The following is a 24533-nucleotide window of genomic DNA, read 5'->3' on the forward strand; positions in this document are numbered from 1 at the left end:
GTATAAACAGTATATGTATTCATGTAATATATTATCAATATTGTGGGTAAAGTATTTCCTATAGTTGTGAAAAAAGTATAACTCATGATTAAATGACCACTCTGCAATGTATTATTGGTGCACTGTAATTTATTGGATTTCTATACAAAAATCAGCTGGAGTCTGCATAAAATCAGTAAAGCACCCTTTTCTCCTTACAAACCAGGTATTTGTAGAACAAAAAGGCATAAATAGAACCCATATCAAACACTTTAAAATACTTGACATTTCATTTTGTGCAGAGCAGTGGTCGATCGCATAAAACAGTATTAATCGTTAAAAATACATTTCAGAATAACAGTAACAATTCATTTATTTTTGTATGTACAACACAAAGTATTGATTCACTGAATCAACAAATAGGCTATCAGGGATTTTGCTAAAGGATGTCTCTTAGGTTTGATCCTAGAGAATTCTCATCACGCGCACTTCTTCCTCGTCCTCCTCATTGGTGACTTGGACCTCCTGGACACTGGCAGAGTTGGTGAAGACGTTCTCCAGGGCACGTACGTCCAGTGGAGGGACCGAACCTAGGAGCTCAGAGGCAGTGGGGGCCTGCCCTTGACATCTCTGCCTGCCCTCTCCATTCTGCCAAAACGGGTAGTCTCTGTTGAGAAGGGAAAATGTGGACTCATGCTGATCGTAGTTGTCATCATAGGGGTAGCCCGGAGTAGCCATGGGAGTAGCCATGGGGTTTGAGAAATCCTGGGGTTGGAGAACTGGGTAGGAGTATGGGCTGTGTAGGTAAGGGTATGATCTGAAAAAAATACAAGATTCCCAGGATGATGGTGTTTCAAATGACCATAGTTATATTTTCACCACTAACCTTCACAATTATAAAACATCACACAGCATACCTAAGTATAACTTAAATGGTATTCTAGATGAAACAGCATTCATTGCTCACCCTGGTGGATAAAAATTAGGTCCAGGCATGAAGTAGGGTGGAGCAAAGGGGAAGCGAGGGGTGGGAAAGAGGCCCACTGGATGTGGTATGGGAGATGGAGGATACATGTGAGGGTGAGCCATGTTAGGGAGTGGCATTTGGAGACCTCTGGAGCTGGATGCCATGCTTGTTGAGGGCATCTCACTGGCAGAATTGTAGTAGGCTTGTTGCCTGCTGATTTTCCTGGGTTTGGGAGCTTCTTCAGGATTGCTGTCAGAGTGACTGGCTTCATGCTTGCCTTCTGCAGGCTTACCACCAGAGGTTGTGGCTGTTGGGTGGGGATGTGGGCAGGCAGTAGTCTGGAAGAATATGGAGACTGGGCTGGTAGTCTGAGAGGCATTTGGAGCTGCCGTTATAGCCACCTGGACACCATGGTCATTAGAGCCTGGGGAAGAAAAAACCATAATAATTACAGTATTGAGCTTCATACTACAATGTATTATTCTTACAGTTACAGCAACCGGATCATTCCACGAAAAGTGTGACTTTTGTATCCCTTTGATATTTTAAGTAGAAACTGTACACCAATATTACATTTTAAAAGCATGTTATAATAAATGAACTGCCCTTTAATATAGACAAGGAAAATTCAATAAATCACATTTTTAATATCAATAAAGACTTGCTAAAGTGCAAAAATGCAGTATTTTGACATGTCCCTCCATGCACCTTCTGTGACTTCTAGGAAGATTAACCCATTTAAACACAACAATGTCTAAGTTTTCAACATCATTGTAAAGCCGTAGTTATTTTGTTGCTTTGACAAAGTAATTTCTGAAATGTATTATTTATTTAATAATGTGATTAGTGAATCATTTACATATGTCCCTTATTTTAAAGTCAAACCTGTTACGTGAACTGAACTCTCATTTTAATATGGTGAAACTATTCCTTTAAACAAAAAACTTCAAAAGAAACATTGAACATCTAATAGTGAAATCATAGTGTAAAGGCAGGTGAGAGCGTTCTACTCTTTTTAGCAATTTTCTGGTGTTGTGGTGGAAAACTGAGCATGTCAAGCACAGTATATTGTCCCACCCCACACACACGAGAAGACCTCACCTGGCTTAATTTGTCCCTCCAGAGACTAAATCTCTCTCATCGTCACTCAACGCTTAGGTTTACCTCCACTGCACTCACATCTTATCATATATGTGTACATTATGCCTTGAATATATTCTACCGCGCCCAGAAATCTGCTCCTTTAATTCTGTCCCCAACGCACTAGACGACCAGTTCTTATAGCCTTTAGCCATACCCTTATCCTACTCCTCCTCTGGTGATGTAGAGGTTAACCCAGGCCCTGTAGCCCCTAGTTCGACTCCTATTCCCCAGATGCTATCATTGGTTTCATGCATGTTAACATCAGAAGCCTCCTCCCTAAGTTTGTTTTATTCACCGCTTTAGCACACTCCGCCAACCCTGATGTCCTAGCCGTGTCTGAATCCTGGCTTAGGAAGACCACCAAAAATTCTGAAATTTCCATCCCCAACTACAACATTTTCCACCAAGATAGAACTGCCAAAGGGGGTGGAGTTGCAATCTACTGCAGAGATAGCCTGCAGAGTTATGTCATGCTATCCAGGTCTGTACCCAGTTCGAGTTTCTACTTTTAAAAATCCACCTTTCCAGAAATATTTCTCTCACTGTTGCCGCTTGTTATAGACCCCCCTCAGCCCCCAGCTGTGCCCTGGTCACCATATGTGAATTAATTTCCCCCCCATTTATCTTCAGAGTTTGTACTGTTAGGTGACCTAAACTGGGATATGCTTAACACCCTGGCGGTCCTACAATCTAAGCTAGATGCCCTACAACTCACACAAATTATCATGGAACCCACCAGGTACAACCCTAAATCAAGTAAACACGGGCACCCTCATAGATATCATCTTGACCAACCTGCCCTCTAAATACACCTCTGCTGTCTTCAACCAGGATCTCAGTGATCACTGCCTCATTGCCTGCGTCCGCGGTCAATGACCACCCCTCATCACTGTCAAACGCTCCCTAAAACACTTCAGTGAGCAGGCCTTTCTAAATTGACCTGGCCCGGATATCCTGGAAGGATATTGACCTCATTCCGTTAGCAGAGGATGCATGGTTATTCTTTAAAAATGCTTTCCTCACCATCTTAAATAAGCATGCCCCATTCAAAAAAATGTATAACTAAGAACAGATATAGCCATTGGTTCACTCTAGACCTGACTGCCCTTGACCAGCACAAAAACATCCTGTGGCGTACTGCATTAGCATTGAATAGCCCCCGCGATATGCAACTTTTCAGGGAAGTTAGGAATCAATATACACAGGCAGTTAGGAAAGCTAAGGCTAGCTTTTTCAAACAGAAATTTGCATCCTGTAGCATAAACTTCAAAAAGTTCTGGGACACTGTAAAGGCCATTGGAGAATAAGAGCACCTCCTCCCAGCTCCCCACTGCACTGAGGCTAGGAAACACTTACCACCGATAAATCTACGATAATCGATCATTTCAATAAGCATTTTTCTACGGCTGGCCATGCTTTCCACCTGGCTAGCCCTACCCCGGTCAACAGCTCTGCACCCCCCACAGCAACTTGCCCAAGCCTCCCCAATTCTCCTTCACCCAAATCCAGATAGCTGATGTTCTGAAAAATCTGCAAAATCTGGACCCCTACAAATCAACTGGGCTAGACAATCTGGACCCTCTTTCTAAAATTATCTGCAGAAATTGTTGCAACCCCTATTACTAGCTTGTTCAACCTCTTTCGTATCGTCTGAGATCCCTAAAGATTGGAAATCTGGCGGTCATCCCCCTCTTCAAAGGGGGTGACACTCTAGACCCAAACTGGTACAGATCTATATCTATCCTACCCTGCCTTTCTAAAGTCTTCGAAAGCCAAGTTAACAAACAGATCACCGACCACTTCAAATCCCACTGTACCTTCTCCGCTATGCAATCTGGTTTCCGAGCTGGTCATAGGTGCACCTCAGCCACGTTCAAGGTCCTAAATGATATCATAACTGCAATCGATAAAAGACAATACTGTGCAGCCATATTCATCGACCTGGCCATTCTTATTGGCAGACTCAACTGCCTTGGTTTCTCAAATGACTGCCTCGCCTGGTTCACCAACTACTTCTCAGATAGAGTTCAGTGGTTCAGTGTGTCAAATCAGAGGGCCTGTTGTCCAGACCTCTGGCAGTCTCTATGGGGGTGCCACAGGGTTCAATTCTCGGGACGACTCTTTTCTCTGTATACATCAATGATGTCGCTCTTGCTGCTGGTGTTTCTCTGATCAACCTCTACGCAGACGACACCATTCTGTATACTTCTGGCCCATCTTTGGACACTGTGTTAACACACCTCCAGATGAGCTTCAATATCATACAACACTCCTTCCGTGGCCTCCAACTGCTCTTAAATGCAAGTAAAACTAAATGCATGCTCTTCAACCGATCGCTGCCTGCATCCGCCCACCCATCTAGCATCACTACTCTGGAGAGTTCTGACAATATGTGGACAACTATAAATACCTAGGTGTCTGGCTAGACTGTAAACTCTCCTTCCAGACTCGCAGTAAGCATCTCCAATCCAAAATTAAATCTAGAATCAGCTTCCTATTTCGCAACAAAGCATCCTTCAGTCATGCTGCCAAACATACCCTCGTAAAACTGACTATCCTACCGATCCTTGACTTTGTTTATGTCATTTACAAAATAGCCTCCAACACTCTACTCAGCAAATTGGATGTAGTCTATCACAGTGCCACCCGCTTTGTCACCAAAGCCCCATATACTACCCACCACTGTGACCTGTATGCTCTCGTTGGCTGGCCCTCGCTTCATATTCGTTGCCAAACCCACTGGCTCCAGGTCATCTATGAGTCTTTGCTAAGTAAAGCTCCGCCTTATCTCAGCTCACTGGTCACCATAGCAGCACCCACCCGTAGCACGTGCTCCAGCAGGTATATTTCACTGGTCATCCCCAAAGCCAACTCCTCGTTTGGCCGCCTTTCCTTCCAGTTCTCTGCTGCCAATGACTGGAACGAAATGCAAAAATCCCTGAAGCTGGAGACTTATATATCCCTCACTAACTTCAAGCATCAGCTGTCAGAGCAGCTTACCGATCATTGCATATGTACATAGCCCATCTGTGAATAAGCCCACCCAACTACCTCATCCCCATGTTATTTATTTTTCTCCTTTGCACCCCAGTATCTCTACTTGCACGTATATCACTCCAGTGTTTAATTGCTAAATTGTCATTATTTTGCCACTATGACATATTTATTTATTTTTTATTATTTGCACACACTGCATATAGACTTTTCTATTGTGTTATTGACCGTACGTTTGTTTATCCCATGTATAACTGTGTTGTTTGTGTCGCACTGCTTTGCTCTATCTTGGCCAGGTCGCAGTTGTTAATGAGAACATGTTCTCAACTGGCCTACCTGGTTAAATAAAGGTGAAATAAAAAATAAAAAAGCTGTACCACCTCAACCCATAGATGGAGAGGCTAGAAATGTTAACAATGAATAATTTTTTTGTGAAGCTTACATTCAATTCGTGTTGCACACAACAAGCTTACATTCTCACAATGGGATTTATGGCTGATTTAAGATAAAATTGTCAACCTTGTTACTTTATTTGGCACTTAGTAATTTGTTTATTTAACCTCAAGATGGGAAAATGTAAAAAAGACAAAAAGAATACATACCATTTAGCAAACACTATTATCCAAAGCGACTTACAGTCATGTGTGCATACAATTTACAAACGGGTGGCCCCAGCAGGAATTAAACCCACAACCCTTGGCGTTGCAAGAGCAATCCTCTAGAGACTGAGCCACACAGGACCACTTTTTATGTAGTTGAACATGTGTTCTTTATGACAGAATGTTAATTAGGTGAAATCAAAATAGAAGTACGTTTTCGTAGTCTATGTTTAGTTGTATGGAGAAACTTGTGCACTAAATGAGTGTGTGTGTGGTGAGGAATAGCCAGCAAGGTGGGAAAATTAACACTATTTGGGAGAATTGTTTTTATTTAGCCAAAGACCACATGTAAATGTAAAGAAATACACATACAGTACCAGTCAAAAGTTTGAACACGCCTGCTCATTCAAGAGTTTTTCTTAATTTGTACTATTTTCTACATTGTAGAATAATAGTGAAGACAAAAACAATGAAATAACACATATTATGGAATCAGGTAGTAACCAAAAGTGTTAAACAAATCAAAACATTTTATATTTGAGATTATTCAAAGTAGCCAACCTTTGCACACTCTTGGCATTCTCAACCAGCTTCACCTGGAATGCTTTTCCAATAGTCTTGAAGGAGTTCCCACATATGCTGAGCATTTGTTGGCTGCTTTCCCTTCACTCTGCGGTCCAACTCATCCCAAACCATCTCAATTGGATTGAAGTCGGGTGATTGTGGAAGCCAGGCCATCTGATGCAGCACTATCACGCTCCTTCTTTGTCAAATAGCACTTACACAGCCTGGAGGTGTGTTGGGTCATTGTCCTAAAGAAATGATTGTCCCAGATGGGATGGCGTATCGCTGAAGAATGCTGTGGTAGCCATGCTGGTTAAGTGGACCTTGAATTCTAAATAAATCACAGATGGTGTCACCAGCAAAGCACCCCCACACCATCACACCTCCTCATCCATGCTTCACGGTGGGAACCACACATGTGGAGATCATCCGTTCACCTACTCTGCGTCTCACATAGACACTGCGGTTAGAACCAACAATCTCAAATTTGGACTCATCAGACCAAAGGACAGATTTCCACTGGTCTAATGTCCATTGCTTGTGTTTCTTGGCCCAAGCAAGTCTCTTCTTATTGGTGTCTTTTAGTAGTGGTTTCTTTGCAGCAATTCACACAGTCTCCTCTGAACAGCTGATGTTGAGATGTGTCTATTACTTGAACTTGCAATTTCTGAGGCTGGTAAATCTAATGAACTTATCCTCTGCAGCAGAGGTAACTCTGGGTCTTCCTTTCCTGTGGCGGTCCTCATGAGAGCCAGATTCATCATAGCGCTTGATAGTTTTTTGCAACAGCACTTGAAGAACCTTTCAAAGTTCTTGACATTTTCCGGATTGACCGACCTTCATGTCTTAAAGTAATGATTGACTGTCATTTCTCTTTTCTATTTGAGCTGTTCTTGCCATAATATGGACTTGGTCTTTTACCAAATAGGGCTATCTTCTGTATACCACCCCTACCTTGTCACAACACAACTGAACGGCTCAAACGCATTAAGGAAAGATATTCCACAAATTCACTTTTTCTTTTAGCAAGGCGCATCTGTTAATTGAAATGCATTCTAGGTGACTACCTCATGAAGCTGGTTGAGAGAATGCCAAGAGTGTGCAAAGCTGTCATTAAGGCAAAGGGTGGCTACTTTGAAGAATCTACAATCAAAAATAGATTTTGATTTGTTTAACCCTTTTTTGGTTACTACATTATTCCATATGTGTTATTTCATAGTTTTGATGTCTTCACTATTATTCTACAATGTAGAAAAAAAAAGAAAAACTTGAATGAGTAGGTGTCCAAACTTTTGACTCATACTAATATATACAGTATATCACAAAAGTGAGTACACCCCTCACATTTTTGTAAATATTTGAGTATATCTTTTCATGTGACAACACTGAAGAAATGACACTTTGCTACAATGTAAAGTAGTGAGTGTACAGCTTGTATAACAGTGTACATTTGCTGTCCCCTCAAAATAACTTAACACATAGCCATTAATGTCTAAACCGCTGGCAACAAAAGTGAGTACACCCCTAAGTGAAAATGTCCAAATTGGGCCCAATTAGCCATTTTCCCTCCCCGGTGTGATGTGACTCGTTAGTGTTACAAGGTCTCAGGTGTGAATGGGGAGCAGGTGTGTTAAATTTGGTGTCATCGCTCTCACACTCCCTCATACTGACTGGAAGTTCAACATGGCACCTCATGGCAAAGAACTCTCTGAGGATCTGAAAAAAAGAATTGTTGCTCTACATAAAGATGGCCTGGGCTATAAGAAGATTGCCAAGACACTGAAACTGAGCTGCAGCACGGTGGCCAAGACCATACAGCGGTTTCACTGGACAGGTTCCACTCAGAACAGGCCTCGCCATGGTCGACCAAAGAAGTTGAGTGCACGAGCTCAGCGTCATATCCAGAGGTTGTCTTTGGGAAATAGACTTATGAGTGCTGCCAGCATTGCTGCAGAGGTTGAAGGGGTGGGGGGGTCAGCCTGTCAGTGCTCAGACCATACGCCGTACACTGCATCAAATTGGTCTGCATGGCTGTTGTCCCAGAAGGAAGCCTCTTCTAAAGATGATGCACAAGAAAGCCCGCAAACAGTTTGCTGAAGACAAGCAGACTAAGGACATGGATTACTGGAACCATGTCCTGTGGTTTGATGAGACCAAGATAAACTTATTTGGTTCAGATGGTGTCAAGCGTGTGTGGCGGCAACCAGGTGAGGAGTACAAAGTCAAGTGTGTCTTGCCTACAGTCAAGCATGGTGGTGGGAGTGTCATGGTCTGGGGCTGCATGAGTGCTGCCGGCACTGGGGAGCTACAGTTCATTGAGGGAACCATGAATGCCAACATGTACTGTGACATACTGAAGTAGAGCATGATCCCCCCCCCCCCCTTCGGAGACTGGGCCGCAGGGCAGTATTCCAACATTATAACGACCCCAAACACACCTCCAAGACGACCACTGCCTTGGTAAAGAAGCTGAGGGTAAAGGTGATGGACTGGAGACATGCTTGGCTCCAGACCTAAACCCTATTGAGCATCTGTGGGGCATCCTCAAACGGAAGGTGGAGGAGTGCAAGGTCTCTAACATCCACCAGCTCCGTGATGTCATCATGGAGGAGTGGAAGAGGATTCCAGTGGCCACCTGTGAAGCTCTGGTGAACTCCATGCCCAAGAGGGTTAAGGCAGTGCTGGAAAATGATGGTGGCCACACAAAATATTGACACTTTGGGCCCAATTTGGACATTTTCACTTAGGGGTGTACTCACTTTTGCTGCCAGCGGTTTAGACATTAATGGCTGTGTGTTATTTTGAGGGGACAGCAAATTTACACTGTTATACAAGCTGTACACTCACTACTTTACATTGTAGCAAAGTGTCATTTCTTCAGTGTTGTCACATTAAAAGATATACTCAAATATTTACAAAAACGTGAGGGGTGTACTCACTTTTGTGATATATATATATATATATATATATATATACAGTTGAAGTCAGTTTACATACACCTTAGCCAAATACATTTAAACTCAGTTTCACAATTCGTGACATTTAATCCTAGTAAAAATTAATTCCTTGTCTTAGGTCAGTTAGGATCAACACTTTATTTAAGAATGTGAAATGTCAGAATAGCAGTAGAGAGAATGACTTATTTCAGCTTTTATTTCTTTCATCACATTCCCAGTGGGTCAGAAGTTGACATACATTCAATTAGTATTTGGTAGCATTGCCTTTAAATTCCTCCTGACAGAGCTGGTGTAACTGAGTTACGTTTGTTGGCCTCCTTGCTCGGACACGCTTTTTCAGTTCTGCCCACAACATTTCTATCGGATTGAGGTCAGGGCTTTGTGATGGCCAATCCAATACCTTAACTTTGTTGTCTTAAGACATTTTTGCCACAACTTTGGCAGCATGCTTGGGGTCCTTGTCCATTTGGAAGACCCATTTGCGACCAAGCTTTAACTTCCTGACTGATGTCTTGAGATGTTGCTTCAATATATCCACATAACTTTCCTCCATCTTGCAAGCCTCCCTTTTTCCTCCAAACATAACGATGGTCATTATGGCCAAATAGTTCTATTTTTGTTTCATCAGACCAGTGGACATTTCTCCAAAAAGTACGATCTTTGTCCCCATGTGGAGTTGCAAACCGTAGTCTGGCTTTTTTATGGCGATTTTGAGTGGACTTTCAGGTTATGTCGATATAGGACTCGTTTCACTGTGGAAAATATTTTCTAATCTGTTTAAAGGCACAGTCAACTTAGTGTATGTAAACTTCTGACCCACTGGAATTGTGATACAGTGAAATAATCTGTCTGTAAACAATTGTTGGAAAAATTACTTGTGTCATGCACAAAGTAGATGTCCTAACTGATTATTACATGATTAAATGTCAGGAATTGTGAAACTGAGTTTAAATGTATTTGGCTAAGGTGTATGTAAACTTCCGACTTCAACTGTATATACTTTTGTACCTGTTTCCTCCAGCATCTTCACAAGGTCCTTTGCCGTTTGTTCTGGGATTGATTTGCACTTTTCGCACCAAAGTACGTTAATCTCTAGGAGAAATAACGCGTCTCCTTCCTGAGCGGTATGACAGCTGCGTGGTCCTTACTTGCGTACTATTGTTTGGACAGATGAATGTCGTACCTTCAGGCGTTTGGAAATTGCTCCCAAGGATGAACCAGTCTTGTGGAGGTCTACAATTTTTAGAGGTCTTTGCTGATTTCTTTTGATTTTCCCATTTTCCCACCGAGTTTGAAGGTAGGCCTTGAAATACATCCACAGGTACACCTCCAATTGACTCAAATTATGTCAATTAGCCTATCAGAAGCTTCTAAAGCCATGACATAATTTTTGGGAATATTCCAAACTGTTTAAAGGCACAGTCAACGTGGTGCATGTAAACTTCTGACCCACTGGAATTGCAATACAGTGAAATAATCTGTCTGTAAACAATTGCTAGAAAAATGACTTGTGTCATGCACAAAGTAAATGTCCTAGCCGACATGCCAAAACTATAGTTTGTTAACAAGAAATTTGTGGAGTGGTTGAAAAACGACTTTTAATGACACCAACCAAAGTGTATGTAAACCTCCGACTTCAACTGTGTATGTATATATATGAGCTCTGGAAGAGAATTTTAATGCTACAGTAGTGAAAACCATTCAATAATTGTTGTTTTACCATTACAAAACATGTGCATGTCTTTACTGTGAATTATCTTCATTATTTATATCCAGAAAAAAAAATTGGTCTGGTAAAAAATGTGAGTGGCTGGTAAAACTTGGGCATCCACCCTGATAGTGAGCTATTGCTTTACCTGTGGCCTGTGTGTATGGAACACAAGAGCTGGTGGTAGTATTGGCCATAGTCATCATGGTCACGGGATAAGACTCAGCCGCATGACCACTTGTCCCTGCAGAGCAACAGGATGGTTCAGGAGCAAAGGACATCACAGAAGGGTAGCACTTTCTTTTTCCAGGTCTGGGCTGATAGATCCAACCTGTGATGATTATGGGTGAAGATTGTGAACAAACACTTGAAATCAAGTAAAGGTCATAAGTGTCAGCTATGAGTTTTGAAATATGATAAATATATGAGCCGATAATTATACTGTACATGTTTAAATGGACTTAAATGGTGTGTGTGAGTAGACAGCCTACTCTTTGCTTACCTGGGAACTCCTGTCTGTGCTTGTCTTTGAGTTTACGTGCTTCAACATAGTATGGCCTCTTCTCTTCCTCAGTAAGCTTGCTCCACTCTATTCCTAGCTGCACACTGATGTCTGCATTATTGGCTGTTGGGTTGGCCTTGGACAGGGCAGGCCTGTGGATTCTCGCCCAGACCATGAACGCATTCATAGGTCTCTTGATGTAGCCATTCCTGTCTACGCTCTGTGGTACTTCAAGATTTTCTAGAAGGAAATGTTTCACAAAGTTTTGGACTGTGCATGAACTCAATACGTGACAATGATGTGTTGAAAAGTATTAAAAACATTCAATCCGTATGTAAAATGTAGGTAAGCTCTTAGTCATACCTGCTTCTGATGGTGGCATGGTGAGATTCATCCCTCTAGTCTTCACTTTTACTGGGGGTGGCGGAACATTCACATGAACAAGTGGTGGGTATGGAACTTTGCTGAGCGTTATGGCTTTACCATCCAATACTGTGAAGGTCATCCCATTTTCGTGGACAACATGGATCGGTTTGGAGAAGTCTATAGTGGGAGCCACAGGTGGACTTCCTTGATGATGTGTTGTTGCAGGTTCTTGGACAACTTTGACCTTGGCCTGACCTGGAGCAGTTGTGGTGATCTCCTCCTTGATGACCAGCACTTGAGATGTCCTGGGATAATCAAATGTGGCTTTACTCTGTTTACTGGCTAATGATGATGCGCTCTCCTTTTCAAATGTAACTGGTCGACCTTGAATGGCTCCCTTGAGGTGTGTTGAACTTGTGGGCATTAGCTCTCCATCACCAACCCATTTATTATCAGTTTTAAAAATAACTTTAGGCCTAACCTGAACATCTCCACTAACACTATTTCCAGAACGTCCACTGCCTTTAGGTCTACCCACTGGTCTTTTCTGTTCTCCATCACCTCGATGCCCCTCTGTTGAAGATGCTGGTCCCTCGCTTTCATTTGCATTTTTCATACTAGCTGGAGGCCCACTGTCATCTTCGTTTTTACTTTGTTCACTTTTCTTGAATGTCATTTGCGCTCTTCGCTTGGGATGCCTGTCCATTGTGGCAAATATTAGCACGTTAGCTAGCTAAACTTAAGAGAAACTCTTATTGTGCCCGACAACAACCAACAAAATAACTGAAAGTCTTGTCCGTTGTTACGAGAAAGAAACTGTCATGGAATGTTTGAGAACGATTTAAATTGTTGCGCGAGCAGCTTTGTTGCAAACCACAATAATCACGTGGGACCTGTCATAATTGAAGTTTGTATGTCAAGGAAAGGAACGCAACTATGTAACTTGTCACAATGAAACACCCTCAAATGACAATGAAAAACGTGTCAACAAAGCAAGCAATGCAAGCAAAACAAGCCTATGTGTAGTTTCCCATTATCACAAAAAATGTCATGAATCCAGTCATAAATATCAGTTAGGCCTACCAGCCACTGTACTACAATTAACCACTAGATGGCGACATTAGACTAACAATACATTTAGCGAGATAGAAGTGAACATGCCATATTTTATCACTTTAATCTGCTGGTCAAATACATTTCATACGGTCAACATTAATTATTAAACTCCTGAACTGTAAATAGCGTCCGGATGTCATTGTTTCTTTCTTTTCACATTTCTGATTGTGATTACATTTTAATGTAATAATAATCCCTAAACACAACACACTAGCTACATAACTCTGTCTATCTCACGGAATTCAAAGACTACTCCCTCCCTTAAACGTGCATTAATTGATAGGACAGATTTATGCACTCAAAGCATTCTCAATTCATAGGGTATAGGCACTTAAACCTTCATTATGGTGGAATAGTGAAAAGACAAATTGGCTGAGGTAAACATCGGTGGGTCGTTCCACCAATTCGCTGCCTTTTGAGATGTGTAACTTAGTTTGATTTCACCTAATTGTAACATTCTGTCATAAAGAGCACATGTAAAAAAGACAAAAAACATGTTTTCCCATCTCAAAAGGTTAAAAAAAAGAAAAAAGAACTATAGTAAGTCGATATCAAAACTTATCGAATGATAATGCAAAATGTAGATTTCTGCCTAAATAGACATACACAAAAGTAAATATTTTTCATGAGAGGCCCAGAAAAAATAACTAGAACTGCTGCATAGTTCTAGAAAGATCTGGAACTCACCTTTCTGGTTAAAAAAATGTATACATTGCTGAGGTGTACTCACTTATGAGGACACAAGCTCAAGTACAGTTCAAATATTATGAAAATATGAAAGTATAAAAAGTCATTGATATTTTTTTTTCCTATTCAACAAAAGTGGGGGAATAGGGCTTGAAATGACTGAAATGCTTTCTAGCTTCACGCAGGAAATGGAAGTGCTCGTGTTGTTTATTGTTAAAACATTGTACCATTCCTATCTATGGGTAACAGAGTTAACCTGTTATGCTGGTCCTGCTCAGTTTTCCAACACAAAACTCCAGATAATTGCCAAAAAGGGTCGAACCAGCTCACCTTTTAACAATATGATTTCATTATTAGATGTTCAATGTTTCTTTAGAAAAAAATATTTCCAAAGGAATGTTTTCACCGTACTAAAAGGAGAGTTCAGTTCACATAACAGGGTTGACCTTAAAATGAGGGACAGACGTAAATGAATCACTAATCACATGAAATAAATAATACGTTTTAAGAAATTACTTTGTCAAAGCAACAAAATAACTAGGGCTTTACATTTATGGTGAGAACTTGGATACATTTTACATTTAAGTCACAGAGGGTGCAAGGAGGGACATGTCAAAATGCTGAGTCTTGGCACATTAGCAAGTCTTTATTCATATAAGAAATCTGATTTATTGAATTTTCCCTGTTGTCTATATTAAAGGGCACTTAATTGAATATAACATGCTTTTAAAATGCAATATTGGTGCACAAGTTACTTAAAATATCAAAGGGACACAAAAGGCACTAATTTCGTGGAACGACCCCGGTATCAAACTGGGCTGCATGGTTTCAAATCTGACAATGAGTTGTGTTTCGATGGCAACCTTGCAAGATCAGGCTTTATCTGTCTGTAATTATGCAAAATACTGTCTGCAATTCAAAAAGGTGAAAGGATGCACAAGTGCAATAATATTTGAGGGCTGTAGACAATAGAATTGCCCACCATGGAGAAGAAAGTGGAGCCCCTTCCTTGTGTTGCTGGCGGCTCAGGGGGGGAGGCTGTAGATGAGTCCCAGGGGACATCTGTTCCCCAGCTTCACTGACACACTTCAAGAGCTCCACAGAGCAGAGCAGGGCTCATTAGAATACGGTCACGTCCTTAAACACACAACAGGCTTGGAGATTTATTTTCAAGACAAACATCTGCAAAGGTGCTCCAACTGTGCAAAGTCCCCCTTCCTCTTGTGAAAGCCTCTCTTCTAACAACTTCTATGGGCACTCTCATGTTCAGGTAAGGCCCCAGCCTCCTCTTCCCAGTGCCCACAGCAAAGTCACTCTTTTCTACTTTGTTGTTTGAGAGATAAGATATGTTATTTCAAGTAGTACGATAATGAAAGCTAATAAGATCTGTCCAAATTAGGTGGCAATTCTACTGCAGTGACCTTGTTTAAAACCCTTTAACTGGCACACCAAGAAATACATATTTTTCCTAAAAATGTATTTAGCCTTAATGTAAATTAATATTTTTTACTTTAACAAAATTGAAGCTCATTTACTGCATTTCTACACAATTTAAAAACTTTAAAAACACATTTGGGGAACAGCAGAAACACATAAAATGTTCTTCAGCCATTATTACCTTGGCTGCTACAAACACAGCTCAGCACAGGAATTAAAAACACTAGTTTTGTTTCATGTAAAGTCAAAAAGCAGTTTCCTAGCCATGCCATCTACTACAGCCATCTTCCACCGCTAGGGAAAAGTTGTGCTATTCAGTGTAGCTGCATTAATGCTCTTGCCCTAAAGCCAGCCAGCCGGGCAAATTCGCCTTCTCGTCTGCTCTGAGTGGTCGGTTTTGTCATAAAGCCAGCCCATTTATACCTCTAAACTGCATGTACCTTTTAATCGGGATTGGAATGATTTTAGTAACCCGTTTTAAATTGTTGGTGTTGTTTAGGAAGGACAAGTACAGGTGAGACTGTGTGGTGCTGATTACAACCCCCTCCTAGTCTCCTCTCTGATTGAACAGAAGCCAGTATTGCCCACCCAGTCAAGGTACATTGGATATCCTGTGAACCAGCCTGGCCTCATAGACTAAACAGAACATAGTAAAAGTAAATCAGGGTCACTCAAATTAGTATGATACTGTACTGTACAGTACACTACATGACCAAACGTATTTGGACACCTGCTTGTCAAACATCTCATTTCAAAATCATGGGCTTTAATATGGAGTTGGTCCCCTCTTTGCTGCTATAAGAGCCTCCACTCTTCTGAAAAGGCTTTCCACTAGTTGCTGCGTGGACTTACTTGCACTCAACCACAAAAGCATTAGTGAAGTCTGACACTGATGTTGGGCGATTAGGCCTGGCTCGCAGTCGGCGTTCCAATTAATTCCAAAGGTGTTCGATGGGGTTGAGGTCAGGGCTCTGTGCAGGCCATTCAAGTTGTTCCACACCGATCTCTACAAACCATTTCTGTATGGACCTCGCTTTGTGCACAGGGGCATTGTCATGCTGAAACCGGAAATGGCCTTCCCCAAACTGTTGCCACAAAATTGGGCTATACTCGGGGCTATACTCGGCCTTGTCTCAGGTTGGTAAGTTGGTGGTTGAAGATTTCCCTCTAGTGGTGTGGGGGCTGTGCTTTGGAAAAGTGAGTGGGGTTATATCCTGCCTGTTTGGCCCTGTCCGGAGGTATCGTCGGATGGGGCCACAGTGTCTCCCGACCCCTCCTGTCTCAGCCTCCAGTATTTATGTTGCAGTAGTTTATGTGTCGGGGGGCTAGGGTCAGTCTGTTATATCTGGAGTATTTCTCCTGTCTTGTCCGGTGTCCTGTGTAAATTTAAGTATGCTCTTTCTAATTCTTTCTTTCTTTCTTTCTTTCTTTCTCTCAGAGGACCTGAGCCCTAGGACCATGCCTCAGGACTACCTGGCCTGATGACTTCTTGCTGTCCCCAGTGTACCTGGCCATGTTGCTGCTCCAGTTTCAACTGTTCTGCCTGCGGCTATGGAACCCTGACCTGTTCACCGGACGTGCTACCTGTCCCAAACCTACTGTTTTTTCAACTCTCTAGAGACTGCAGGAGTGGTAGAGATACTCTGAATGATTGGCTATGAAAAGCCAACTGACATTTACTCCTGAGGTGCTGACCTGTTGCACCCTCGACAACCACTGTGATTATTATTAATTGACCCTGCTGGTCAACTATGAACATTTGAACATCTTGGCCATGTTCTGTTATAATCTCCACCCAGCACAGCCAGAAGAGGACTGGCCACCCCTCATAACCTGGTTCCTCTCTAGGTTTCTTCCTAGGTTCTGGCCTTTCTAGGGAGTTTTTCCTAGCCAGCGTGCTTCTACACCTGCATCACTTGCTGTTTGGGGTTTTAGGCTGGGGTTCTGTACAGCACTTTGAGATATCAGCTGATGTAAGAAGGGCTTTATAAATACATTTGATTTGATTTGACTTGAAAGTTGGAAGCACAGAATCACCTAGAATGTCATTGTATGCAGTAGCGTTTTTGATTTCCCTTCACTGGAACTAAGGGGCCTAGCCCAAACTATGAAAAACAGCACCAGACCATTATTCCTCCTCCACCAAACTTCACAGTTGGCACTATGCATTGGGGCAGGTAGTGTTCTCCTGGCATCTGCCAAACCCAGACTTGTCCGTTGGACTGCCAGATGGTGAAGAGTGATTCATCACTCCAGAGAACGCGTTTTCACTGCTGCATGGTGATCTTAGGCTTGTGTGTTCACTGCTGCTAACATCACTTACAGTTGACCGGGGGAGCTCTAGCAGGGCAGAAATGTGACGAACTGACATGTTGGAAAGGTGGCATCCTATGACGGTGCCACGTTGAAAGTCACTGAGCTCGTCAGTAAGGCCATTCTACTGCCAATGTTTGTCTATAGAGATTGCATGGCGGTGTGCTCGATTTTATACATCTGTCAGGTTGTGTGTTCGAATCGCATCATGGACAACTTTTTAGCTTATTAACGCTTTGCAACTACTTACTACTTTTTAGCTACTTTGCAACTACTTAGCATGTTATCTAACACTTCCCCTAAGAGTTAACCTAACTCCTAACCTTAACCCTATCCCAGATAACGTTAGTCAGCTAGCTAATATTAGCCACCTAGCCATTGTTAGCCACAACAAAGTTGTAACATATCATACATTTTGCAAATTCGTAACATATTGTACGTTTTGTGATTTCGTAACATATTGTATGAATTGCTATTGGTAACATACTGTATCATACGAACTGTAATTCGTAGCATACCTTAGGAAATGGATGATGGACATCTACAAATTAATACATACCATACGAAACGTAACATATCATAGTAAATGGAGTGTCTCGGATTAACCACAGAATAATACAAAATGCTCTGAGACCAGGTTGTGTAACCTGGTATCACTGACATCTCTCAGCGCTCTAGACAAAGGTGCCAGGACCTTTGAAATGACTGAGAAACCAATCAAAATGACTGAGAAACCAACATACACTGCCTTCAGAAAGTATTCATACTCCTTGACTTATTCCACATTTTGTGTTACAACCTGAATTCAAACTGGATTAAAAAATAATAATTCACCCATCTACACACAATACTCCATAATAACAAAGCGAAAACATGCTTTTAGAAAATGTTGCAAATGTACAGTTGTGGCCAAAAGTTTTGAGAATGACACAAATATGAATTTTCAAAGTTTGCTGCTTCAGTGTCTTTAGATATTTTTGTGAAAATTAATATTTGTGTCATTTTTAAAACTTTTGGCCACGACTGTAGTCTATTAAAAATTAAATACAGAAATATTGCATTTACATAAGTATTCACACCCCTGAGTCAATCAATACATGTTAGAATCACCTTTGGTAGCGATTACAGCTGCTAGTCTTTCTGGGTAAGTTTCTAAGAGCTTTGCACACACCTGGATTGTACAATATTAGCACATTCTTAAAATAATTATTCAAGCTCTGTCACGTTGGTTGTTGATCCTTGCTACTTTCAAGTCTTGCTATAGATTTTAAAGTCGATTTAAGTCAAAACTGTAACTAGGCCAATCAGGAACATTCAACGTCATCTTGGTAAGCAACTCCATTGAATACTTGGCCTTGTGTTTTAGGATATTATCTTGCTGAAAGGTGAATGTGTCTCCCAGTGTCTGTTGGAAAGCAGAGTGAACCAGGTTTTCCTCTAGGATTTTGCCTGTGGTTAGCTCGATTCCATTTCTTTTTATGCTAAAAAACCTCCCTAGTCCTTGTCGATGACAAGCATACACATAACATGATGCAGCCACCACCATGTTTGAAAATATGAAGAGTGGTACTCAGTGATATGTTGGATTAGCCCCAAACATAACGCTTGCATTCAGGACAAAAAGTTCATTTCTTTCCACCTCTTTTGCATTTGTACTTTAGTGTGTTATTGCAAACAGGATACATTGCAAACAGGATAAACTCAGTAACTGTTTTAAAGTCACCATTGGCGTCATGGTGAAATCCCTGAATGGTTTACTTCCTCTCCAGCAACCAAGTTATGATGAATGCCTGTATCTTTGTAGTGACTGTGTGTATTGATACACCATTCAAAGTGTAATGAATAACTTCACCATGCTCAAAGGGACATTCAATGTCTGGTTTAAAAATGTTTACCATCTACCAATAGGAGCCCTTCTTTGCGAGGCATAGAAAAACCTCCCTGGTCTTTGTGGTTGAATTGTTAGAATACTTGTTAGATATTACTGCACTGCCAGAACTAGAAGCACAAGCATTTCGCTACACTCGCATTAACATCTGCTAACCATGTGTATGTGACCAATACAATTTGATTTGATTTGAATCTGTGTTTGAAAATCACTGCTCGACTGAGGGACCTTACAAAGAATTGTATGTGTGGGATACAAATCATGTGAAACACTATTGAGTCCATACAACTTATCAAATCCAATTTGATTGGTCACATACACAAACTGGACTTGCTAAACAAAGTTTTACTCCTGAACTTATTTAGGCTTGCCATAACAAGGGAGTTGAATACGCATTGGCTCAAGACATTTCAGTTTTGAATTTTTATTTAATTTGCAAAAATGTCTAAAAACACAATTCCACTTTAACATTATTGGGTATTATGTGTAGGCCATTGTCCCAAAATCTCAATTTAATAAATTTTAAATTCAGGCTGTAACAACAAAATGTGTACGGTGAGAATTCTTTCTGAAGCACTGTACATGCTTTAATTATACCCATCGTGTTGCTAATGAATCACTTTAATGTCCCGCTGTCCCCTCCTTCACTCTCTGGTTCAGCTATCCCCTCCTTCACTCTCTGGTTCAGCTATCTCCTCCCTCACTCTCTGGTTCAGCTATCCCATCCTTCCCTCTCTGGTTCAGCTATCCCATCCTTCCCTCTCTGGTTCAGCTATCCCATCCTTCACTCTCTGGTTCAGCTATCTCCTCCTTCACTCTCTGGTTCAGCTATCCCCTCTTTCACTCTCTGGTTCAGCTATCCCCTCCTTCACTCTCTGGTTCAGCTATCCCCTCCTTCCCTCTCTGGTTCAGCTATCCCATCCTTCCCTCTCTGGTTCAGCTATCCCATCCTTCACTCTCTGGTTCAGCTATCCCCTCCTTCCCTCTCTGGTTCAGCTATCCCATCCTTCCCTCTCTGGTTCAGCTATCCCATCCTTCCCTCTCTGGTTCAGCTATCCCATCCTTCCCTCTCTGGTTCAGCTATCCCCTCCTTCCCTCTCTGGTTCAGCTATCCCATCCTTCACTCTCTGGTTCAGCTATCCCCTCCTTCCCTCTCTGGTTCAGCTATCCCATCCTTCACTCTCGGGTTCAGTTATCTCCTCCTTCACTCTCTGGTTCAGTTCAAGGAATATTCCATGAAAATTATACTATACAAGCAAAGTGACTGTTGACGTTGCCATTTGGTTTGTCAAGGAGTATCACTTTAAGCAACAACAAAAAATGAAGATAACTTAATAGAAGCTTTGCGTGATAAATTAATGCCATTTTAATCATGATTTAATGAACAGTTTATTGAAATACATAAAATATTGTTGAGTACAATCAAAACAATATGTACTGAAAAGTAAAGAAACTAGCTTATGAAAGAGCTGCTTTATCCTTCTATTTTTCATATTTGCATAAACTAATAATAGTTTTAGTAACTCTCCCATTCATTCAACATTATGTAAATTAACACATTACAGTCAGTTTCATATTTGAATATGTAACATACAAACACTATGGAATAATCTTGAGTAATAAAATAAACATTTGGTCATTTGAAACAATGCCTCGGAGTATGACAGAAAGGGGTGTTCTTTTGCCTCTGTGTGCACAGCAGCAAATGGAGAAATATCTCTCACACACACACACACACCCTTTGAAATAACCTTCACATTGGGAGAGAGATGCAAGAAACACCGCCTTCAGCCTTCAGTGGAAGGGAGAGTGATGAGGGGTACCACTGGGCAGGTCAGAGGCACTCAGCCCAGGCCTCATCTCTCTCTCGGTCTGTCCCCACTCTCCCGTTAGAGTGCTAGGCAGGGATGCAGACAGTTTCACTCAGAGTCAATAGTCCCCCCCTTCTCCACAGTCCCATTAAACCCTTGTCTCCCCATCACCACCAGGCCTAACAGGCCACTCCTGCTGGCCACAGTCATACACCTCCCCACAATGACCTCACAACACACACTACATACCAAGCTGTGGCATATATGGGCTTAATATCCATGAATATACTTAAAAGGACTCGAACGATTAAGGATCTCTATCAAATAGTGATTTATTCTTGTGTCAGCCCCTGTGACCATACTCATGACAAACAAGGCATGGGTTTCACTGTGAGGCACCATATAGCAGGAAGGAGAGGACAGCCTCTGTCTGTGTAACACTACCAATGCCACTGTACATGATCACATTTGGATGGAAAAGCATATAAATCTCAAATGGCACTCTAATCCCTTTATAGTGCACTAGGCACTGAGTGTACAAAACATTAAGGACACCTGCTCTATCCATGACAGACTGACCTGGTGAAAGCTACAATCCCTTATTGATGACACTTGTTAAATTCACTTCAAATCAGTGTAGATGAAGGGGAGGAGACAGGTTAAATAAGGATTTTTAAAGACAATTGAGACATGGCTTGTGTATGTGTGCCATTGAGAGGGTGAATGGGCGAGAAAATATCGAAGTGCATTTGAACAGGGTATGGTAGTAGGTGCCAGGCACACCGGTTGGAGTGTCAAGAACTGCAACGCTGCTGGGCTATTCACGCTCAACATTTCCCCGTGTGTATCAAGAATAGTTCACCAACAAAAGGACATCAAGCCAACTTGACACAACTGTGGGAAGCATTGGAGTCAACATGGGCCAGCATCCCTGTGGAACGCTTTTGACACCTTGTAGAGTCTATGCCCCAACGAATTGAGGCTGTTCTGAGGGCAAAAGGCAGGGGGGGAGGGGTCTTGTACATTCAGTGTGTTGGGAATAGGGTGCCATTTGGGACACAACAGAAGCTGGTGCTTGGGGTTAACAGCTTTGCTTAATGCTGATTCTGATGGTTAACCTCTTAAGACAGTAGAACAGGCAATAGAACCGAGGGCATTGAAAGTTCAGCTTAAAACATGCAGCAGTAACAGACTGTAGGTTTCAGATATTCAAATGTAATCGGACTTCAAAACACAACAAAAAAAAAATTGAATTTAAGGACTTGGGGTACTTCTTTGTCCTTTAGGCTTGCTCTCCACGTCATACGGTCCAAGACGTCATCAATAACGCAAAAATGTATTTTTTGCACACCGAAAATATATTTACATATGGTCAATGAATTATGGTAAATGCGAGGTAATTCCTGAACATTCTTATGACAGGTTTGAAACAGAGAGATGACAACATGAAAGTAGAAAAGGGACAAAGTAACACACCTACCATGTTTTTATCTGGTGTAGGAGACACCTTTCTCCTTCTTTCAAAAGTATACTGTATATGCCTTCAACCATTTACAAAATCTCACATTAGATACGCCACAGCCCCCTCCCCTACCCCCAAAACAAATTCAAACTCTTGATTTATACAGTACATACACTGAACAAAAATATAAATGCAACATGTAAAGTGTTGGTCCCATGTTTCATGAACGGAAAATAAAGATCCCAGAAATGTTCGATATGCACAAAAAACTTATTTAGCTCAAATTGTGTGCACAAATTTGTTTACATCCCTGTTAGCGAGCATTTCTCCTTTGCCAAGATAATCCATCCACCTGACAGGTGTGGCATATCAAGAAGCTGATTAAACAGAAAAATACAGGTGCACCTTGTGCTGGGTACAATAAAAGGCCACTCTATAATGTGCAGTTTTGTTACACAACATAATGCCACAGATGTCTCAAGTTGAGGGAAAGTGCAAATTGGCATGTTGACTGCAGGAATGTCTAATAGAGCTGTTGCCAGATAATGTAATGTTAATTTCGCTACCATAAGCCGACCTGCAACATCGTTTTAGAGAATTTGGTAGTACGTCTAACCGGCCTCATAACCGCAGAACACGTGTATGGCGTCGTGTGGGCGAGCGGTTTGCAGATGTCAACGTTGTGAACAGAGTGCCCCATGGTGGCGGTGGGGTTATGGTACGGGCAGGCATAAACTACGGACAACAAGCACAACTGCATTTTATGGATGACAATTTGAAAATACCGTGACAAGATCCTGAGGCCCATTGGCATTTGTGACCAACATATTATTTCCAGTCATGTGTGAGCTAGGGCCTAATGAATTTATTTCAATTGACTGACTTCCTCATATGAACTGTAACTCAGTAAAATCACTTAAATGGTTGCATGTTGCGTTTATATTTGTGTTCAGTATACATAGGTAACTGGCAAAATAAAGGAAACATTAATAAAGTGTCTTAATAGGGTGTTGGGCAACTAAGAGCCACAACAGCTTCAATGCACCTTGGCATAGATTCTACAAGTGTCTGGAACGCGATTGGAGGGATGTGACACTATGCTTACACAAGAAATTCCATCACTTGGTATTTTGTTGATGGTGGTGGAAAACAGACTCAGGCACCGCTCCAGAATCTCTCATAAGTGTTACATTGGGTGGAGATCTGGTGACTCGGCAATGGCATAAAGTTCACATCGTTTTTATGCTCAGCAAACCATTCTGTGACCACTCACGCCCTGTGGATGAGGGTATTGTCATCCTACGGGGGCATAGCCATGGTAGCCAAAATAACGGCTTGCCCAGCATTTGTATACATGACCCTAAGCATGATGGGATGTTAATTGCTTAATTAAATCAGGAACCACACCTGCTTTCAATATTTACTATTTACTTTAAGTGTTTCCATTATTTTGGCAGTCACCTGTATATATAAAAAGTAGGGATTGAAGGGTAACACCATCAGATATTTTTCAAGTATGAGCTTTTCCTTCAAAATTGTGTATTCTGACATACTCTTCCACACAAATCCTTCAGCACTCTCATTTCCCGAAGTTGACGAAGTTTGCGAAGGCATCTTGTTTGGGTTGCATCATGGCAGTGTTGACCATGGGCTGCCCCATGCCCATTCCTGGCATACCCAGGGTGCCTTGCAGGCCCATGCCTGAGGGGGCCACGCCCAGGTTCATTCCCATGATTCCCTGATTGACAGGCATTCCTCCCATTCCCACGGCGCCCATCCCCATGGTACCCGTTGCCATGGTGGGAGGCATGCCCAGGCCTATGGCCCTGGCGGGCATCATGGGGTTGATCGGAGGTCTGACGGGTGTGGCTGTGGGCTGGATGTTCATATTCAGGCCTCCAAAACTCTGAGCCAGGTTGATGGGTGACTGGACTCCTGGAAGCAGGGGATCTGAAATGAAAAATTAGGTCCTATTAACAGTCATTTCAATCTCCCTGCACTGACACACAGATATTCACATTACAAGTGAGTTGACACCCA

General features: G+C 41.8%; 2 protein-coding genes across 4 annotated transcripts in view; both read right to left on the reverse strand.

Moving 5' to 3' along the window:
* Positions 1 to 183: 183 nt before the first annotated feature.
* LOC129868914 (transcription factor SOX-30-like) lies at positions 184 to 12590 on the reverse strand. Its single transcript, XM_055943258.1, has 5 exons — positions 11777 to 12590; positions 11414 to 11653; positions 11060 to 11242; positions 947 to 1370; positions 184 to 796 (listed from the first exon to the last, which is right to left on the reverse strand). The coding sequence occupies exons 1-5, from the start codon at positions 12483 to 12485 to the stop codon at positions 445 to 447; spliced, it is 1908 nt and encodes a 635-aa protein (XP_055799233.1). The 5' UTR covers positions 12486 to 12590; the 3' UTR covers positions 184 to 444.
* Positions 12591 to 20562: 7972 nt separating this feature from the next.
* clint1b (clathrin interactor 1b) overlaps positions 20563 to 24533 on the reverse strand; it is a 33316-nt gene continuing 29345 nt past the window's right edge. For all 3 annotated transcript variants that reach the window (XM_055879136.1, XM_055879128.1, XM_055879122.1), the window contains one exon: positions 20563 to 24443. In XM_055879136.1, coding sequence (XP_055735111.1) covers positions 24073 to 24443 — 371 coding nt within the window. In that variant the 3' untranslated portion in view covers positions 20563 to 24072. The remainder of the gene's footprint in view (positions 24444 to 24533) is intronic.

The sequence above is a fragment of the Salvelinus fontinalis genome, chromosome 2 (assembly GCF_029448725.1).
Source record: "Salvelinus fontinalis isolate EN_2023a chromosome 2, ASM2944872v1, whole genome shotgun sequence".
NCBI classification, from domain to species: Eukaryota; Metazoa; Chordata; class Actinopteri; order Salmoniformes; family Salmonidae; genus Salvelinus; species Salvelinus fontinalis.